The sequence below is a fragment of the Notothenia coriiceps genome, unplaced genomic scaffold, assembly GCF_000735185.1.
Source record: "Notothenia coriiceps isolate Sejong01 unplaced genomic scaffold, NC01 NC01_scaffold00003411, whole genome shotgun sequence".
NCBI lineage: Eukaryota > Metazoa > Chordata > Actinopteri > Perciformes > Nototheniidae > Notothenia > Notothenia coriiceps.
The window spans coordinates 1-5,780 of record NW_011336112.1 but is presented as its reverse complement, the minus strand read 5'-3'; the positions used below and the strand labels follow the sequence as shown (position 1 = coordinate 5,780).

The 5,780-nt window shown below is 45.0% G+C and overlaps 1 protein-coding gene across 1 annotated transcript; it reads right to left on the bottom strand.

Annotated features, from left to right (window-relative positions):
• Positions 1-1,536: 1,536 nt before the first annotated feature.
• Positions 1,537-5,774, bottom strand: LOC104941475 (histone-lysine N-methyltransferase, H3 lysine-79 specific-like). Its single transcript, XM_010766574.1, has 4 exons — positions 5,710-5,774; positions 5,452-5,525; positions 3,670-4,368; positions 1,537-3,004 (listed from the first exon to the last, which is right to left on the bottom strand). Exons 3-4 carry the CDS (start codon positions 4,208-4,210, stop codon positions 2,451-2,453), a joined length of 1,095 nt encoding a protein of 364 aa, XP_010764876.1. The 5' UTR covers positions 4,211-4,368; positions 5,452-5,525; positions 5,710-5,774; the 3' UTR covers positions 1,537-2,450.
• Between the last annotated feature and the right edge of the window lie 6 nt (positions 5,775-5,780).

The window sequence follows — 5,780 nt, the reverse complement described above, 5'->3', positions numbered from 1 at the left end:
TAACATCAGATACAGTCCAAATGTAGCACCATTGTTTTCAGACTGTGAGTCAAGCACCAGTGCATTCTAAAATGCCAACAAATTTCAGGATAAAACAAAAAGAAGAATAAAACAAATAACAAGGCAAATAGAGAGGCCGACAGCATAAATATAATAATCTAAATTATACACAACTGTACAGTCGGAGAATGAATCACATTCACAGTACACATCTTTTATACAAAAAAACGAATTACACAATAAAAAAAAAAGCAAACAAAAAGGTGTGAAGAGAGTCCAGTAGTTTGTTGTGGTTATGGTTTTCTCAGTGTGTGAGGATTTGCATGCACGAGTGTGTACGTGTGTTGGCATCAACTATATGCAGTATAGTTAAACAAACATGTGTCCACGTTTTATGCCCTAAACAATCTCTTAAACCTGCGTTTCCCAACAGCAGAGATAATTATGAATATCATTAGCTTAAGAAGAGTTCAAACATTTCTGCTTTTTTAAGCTGTGTTCCCTCAAAGTAGTGTAACTTACCAAATTGACTAAGGAGAATAAATGTTAATAAATACAGAAAGTGGCTAAAAATGTCAAGATAGCACCATTTTATCAATGGAATATCACGGGGTCTTTCAAAGAATAATGAAAATGTACTCAGCTCAGCGTTATTTCCACCCAATAAAGAGTTGCTAGTTCACAATATTTCAAAATCTAGGCTGAAAACTTAAGTTTTTTCAGATTTCGAAACATGAATGGATGTTCATATGTCCAAATTTTACATTCATTGAGCTTAATATGCTTGATTACAGTCATAACAGTAAACATTTTAATAAAAAAAAAATGACTTTCACTAATTTGTTAAATATCTGATATTGAAGATAATCACACCTGAGAATTATTTAATTGGATTTTCTCAAGTTAATAACAAAGAAATAGCATATTAGCTCTTTGCTTTTAAACAGAGACTTAACAGTACATAATATTTTTAGAAAACATAAAAATGTTGTAAATCATGAACATTAGCAGAGTTTAAGGGGTGTCAACAAACGAGGCTGGACTAGCACATATTCTGCTACATGAGTAACTTTATCTTACCATCCAGTGTGAATATATACTAAGTTCCTAACTTAAATTAATTATCGAATATGTTTGTGTATGCAACACAATTTCACCCAAGGAAGAAAACAGAGATAAGAGAGCGTGCAAGCAGGAACACTGCATGACATCTGAGCTGTGTGTGTCTGTGTCTGTGTGTGAGTGCCATCACGAGGAAGGCCTTTGGAGAGCAGATCAGATCAGTTTCAGATCAGAAGCTTAAGTAAACAGATATTTAGCTAGTTCTATGATAAGTGACCAAGACGAAACTGAACTGTCATATATGAGCACTTTATTCCAGGCAGACAGCCTAATGGACTCAGTATCACCCAGTCTGAGCAGCAGCTAGAACTGATTTCCCTGAGAGGTGTGTGCGTGTGTGTGTGTGTGTGAACATGCCAGAGAGGGTGTGTGTACGTGTGTGTGTGTGTGTGTGTGTGTGTGTGTGTGTGTGTGTGTGTGTGTGTGTGTGTGTGTGTGTGTGTGTGTGTGTGTGTGTGTGTGTGTGTGTGTGTGTGTGTGTGATCCCAGGACAGAAGCCGGTCTTGGAGGCGGTTGGGTAGTGCAGACGTTTTGAAGCACCAGTGATGAGGAGAGTGTCTCGGTCCACACCTCTGACATTTGCATAGTTTATTTAATTTTGAGGTAGTATTCAACAATTACCTGAAACATCAAAGAAGACAGAAACAGATGAGTGTTTGTTATAATGGGACAGATTCATCAAATAAGACAACACAGTAAGTAAAATCCTGTCACTTTCAAAATCCATTTATCTCCAACCAACACTATACAGAATTTGATCTGCCACAAAACTATTTAAAAAAGAGGGTGTAGTGAAGTAGCGTGGAGTCATGGGAGTTCGTCATTGAAATCATCTTGTCCCTGTTATGATTATTTCATTATTCATCAACAGAGATTTTTACAGAACCGAATAATCTGAAAGGTTACCTCTTTGCCAAAACAAACAGACACGGTGAGTAAAACCGGGATAACATTTGATCGTTTAAACTGGTTAGACCGTCAATTTAGATAATCACAACGCTGACACGTGCTTTAAGGGGACAGGACACCAATACAAGCGTTCAAAGTTCTCTAGGTTTGAAATTGTTGGAAAAATATTGTTGTTTTGCAAGTACACGATGGAGCAAAATAGCAATGAATAGGTCAGGTAATCTTTTGGACATTTCACTGCAGAAACCCACATTTTAAAACCTGAGAGTGGACTTACCTTGTTCAATCAGAACAACAGCGTAAGGCAGCTTTAGAACAGGTATCCTGTCTCTCTCAATCCCTATCAGTCTCACTTTCTCTCCTCCTCTGATTGCCCTTACCCTCTCCATCCTCCCCCCTTCCCCTCACACCCCCAAACCCTATCTAGGTCTGGAGCCAGGAGGCTGGGAGGTGGTGTAGGTGCCATGCGTGCCCTGAGTCCTCCACATGCCCCCGCCTCCACCTGAGCTGCTGCCCTGAGGTGGAGGAGGCAGCCGGGGGGGGTAGTGCACTGTGAATGGACGAGAGGAGGAGAGGGAGGAAGAGGAGAGGGAGGAAGCAGCAGCGACTGAGACAGAGGGGGAGGAGGAGATGGAGGCTCTCTGGTGGTGGGACAGACGGGAGGACTCGGATCGAGATGGAGGCGAGGCGTCAGAGTGGGCGGCTGCTGAGGAGGTGCTGTGCAGGGGAGGCAGGGTGAGGGTGGGGGGAGAGGCGCTGTGCAGGACTGACTGGGTGCGAATTTGATGGGACAGGGAGAGGGGGAGAGGGGACAACACCAGGCGGGTGGAGGCCTGTTGGGGGGTGGTGTGATGCTGGATTTGGGAGGAGGGGGAGGAAGAGAGATTGAGCAGAGAGCCGAGGCCTCCAGAGGAAGGCAGCCTCACCCCAAACTGATGGGAGGACACTGTGGGCCTCACATGGTGAAATATACCTGCAAATCATAATGCAGAAACGGAGGAGGGGGGAGAGAGTGGAGACAGCGAGAAAGAGGGGTGGGGGGCGACAAAGAGAGAAGCAAGGACTGAGCCGGGTTGTGAAGAGCAGCAAGCAGGTCTGAGACCAGCACACAGAAAGCAAGAGTCAGGACACTGTCACCCAGCATGTGGGAGCCAATTAGAATTGTACTAAAACGGTTCTTATTGCAGTGAAATTTAATTATTTATTTTTGCTTACAGGTGAACTGACTCTGACTTACAACTCCAATAGATACACCCACAGAAAATGACAATATAGTGAAGTATTAAATGGTGTATATCTAATTCATGGTCAATCACAGATGTCAAAATAAATTATTTGTTCAGATTTTTACTTTTTATTAAAAAAAAATCTCAAGCATTTCTTATTTTTAAAGTGCAACATTTTCCAAGGGTGTTTCAGCATTTAAGCAGCAAGCCCATCTCAAAGCAAGGTAGCACAGTCAGTCAGTCAGTCAGTCAGTCAGTCGGTGAGTCAGCAGGACGGACAGGCAGCAATGGACCTTGACTATCAGCAGGCCCTTTCCCTGATCTTGGACTCGTACTATTCTTTATCAATCGACCCCAGGCTACGAACAAACCCTCCCTCTGTACTCTACGTGATCAGCTTGATCTGACTCACCTCCAGCCACTCCACCTGCCAGCCCAGCACTGGAGAAGCTTCCCAGGACGGAGTTTCCGTTGACGAGCCTCGGTGTCCCACTCACCGTGGATCCGCCCGTCTGGGCCCCGAACAAGGACTGCAGGACTGAGGCCCCTCCGAGTGGGAACTGAGACCCCAGGTACTGGCCCACAGAGGGTCCTGTGGTGGAGGAAATGGCTACGGGACCGCCCCCCGCCTTCCCACTCAGGATGCCTCCACCACTGCTGGCAGCGGCAGATATGAAGAGGTTCTGACTGGCCATGCTGCTGCTGCTCGTCTTCATCTCCCAGTCTCGGGGGCCCTTCTGTTTCTGGAGGGTCTGGCGTTGGTCCGATCCCCCTCCTCCCTGGGACCCTCCCCCACCACCGCTGCCTCCACCCCGGGGCCCAGCCTCCTGACTGAGGAAGGGGTTGGGGTTGATGTAGCTGGACGACTCTCCTTCACCTCCTTTCCTCGCCTGCTGATGATGCTGTTGTTTGTGGTCTGAATCTGAGTCCGTGCCCCGGCCAGACCCCCCCATGCCGAAGGGGGAGCCCCCCTGCCTCAGGTCCGAGTGAGGCTGCTTGGGGTCAGAAATGGGCGAGAAGGTGGCTTTCCACTTGCTGTTGGAGGACAAGGAGGAGGAAGAGGAGGCGTCACTTCCTGTGCTGTTACCGCTGCTGCTACCAGACTTCCTGACTAGTGGAAAAAAAGAGAGAAGGAGAGAAAGAAATATTGGCATTAAGCAGAAGAAGTGCAAGATTAAAAAAAGAAATATTCGAGATAAGAATTTAGAACGTAGTCTATTGAAGCTAATTTGACCAAAAAGCAGTAAATGTATTAATTATCTTTGCATCCAATCTCTTAAACTACCGTAATTTTCGGACTATAAGGCGCACCTGAATATAAGCCGCAGCAGCTAAATTGAATGATGTGTACATATATAAGCCGCACTGGACTATAAGCCGCAGGTGTTTTAATGTTTAATTACCATATGTAAGGGTTCGTGCACAGAGGGGATTGTCGGGAAAGAGATGGCTGTTTGAGGAAGCTCCCATTTATTAACATTTCAACAAACAAGTTGCATATTTGCATAACGTATTCAAGTGTTACCATTTAGTGCAATAGTAGCTACAGAGCATGTACTGTGCTGTGTAAACTGTACTGTATCACATAGCGTTTCAGACACACAAACTTTTCAACTTTCAAACTTAAACGGTGCGCTCCCAGCGCACGTACCGGCAGTGATCTACAGCAGTGGTTTTCAACCAGTGGTACGGGGACAAACTGTCTCGCTCTCGTAATGTCTGTCTGTCTTGCTCTCGTTCTGTCTCTCGTACCACTCTCGGTTCCACTTTTACTTTTGCGCGCTACCTGTCTCACTCTTTTCCGGCCTCCAGCTTTTCCTGCTGGAGCCCGCCGCTTAAAGTTGGGGGTCCGCGGACCGGCCATAGAGCCCATAGAGTTAAAGGTGGTGGCCGTGAGCTGTACAAATCCATAGATTAGCCGCACCGTTATATAAGCCGCAGCGTCGAAAAATTTGGAAAAAGGCGCGGCTTATAGTCCGAAAATTACGGTATGTCTTTGTTTGCACCAACAGTATAGGATATGGATTATGGATGAAGATACATTTTACAGTTGAGTTTTTTCCGACTCAAGATATTCAGTCGTATTTATTTCCATGCCTCCACGAGCAAGTTCACTTCTTGATGAATATAGCAAACACTGAGGAATTTATTTCCTTAAAATATTTTTATTTGGAATGACATTTTCTTTTCTTACCTCTTTCACCGTCCCCTATTCTACCAGGTCCATCTCTGCTCTCCAAAGATATAGTGGCAATTTTTCGTTCAATTCTAGAAGAAAAAAATAAACTGTCAAGAAAAAATGCAACTAGTTTTATTGGTCACCGGGATACTTAAAAAAAAAGGGGGAAAAGCCTCAAGCTGGAGTGGAGACCAGCAGAGTCATCTTTTATAAAGGCAAGTTCAGCAGGGACACGTTGTTACCCCGTCTTCATATTAACGACGAGTTTCTTACCGTGAACTGGAGCTGTCGGCAGGGTATCCTGAGTCGTCGTCGTCAGAGCTAGGGGCCGAGGAGTACCGGCC

What these genes read in the sequence shown, in the direction of transcription:
- LOC104941475 (XM_010766574.1), bottom strand. Translation starts at nt 4,210, where the DNA reads ATGGGGGGGTCTGGCCGGGGCACGGACTCAGATTCAGACCACAAACAA. An exon ending in GGCAGGTGGAGTGGCTGGAG is followed by an intron (nt 3,005 to 3,669) that starts GTGAGTCAGATC and finishes TATGATTTGCAG; the next exon opens with GTATATTTCACCATGTGAGG.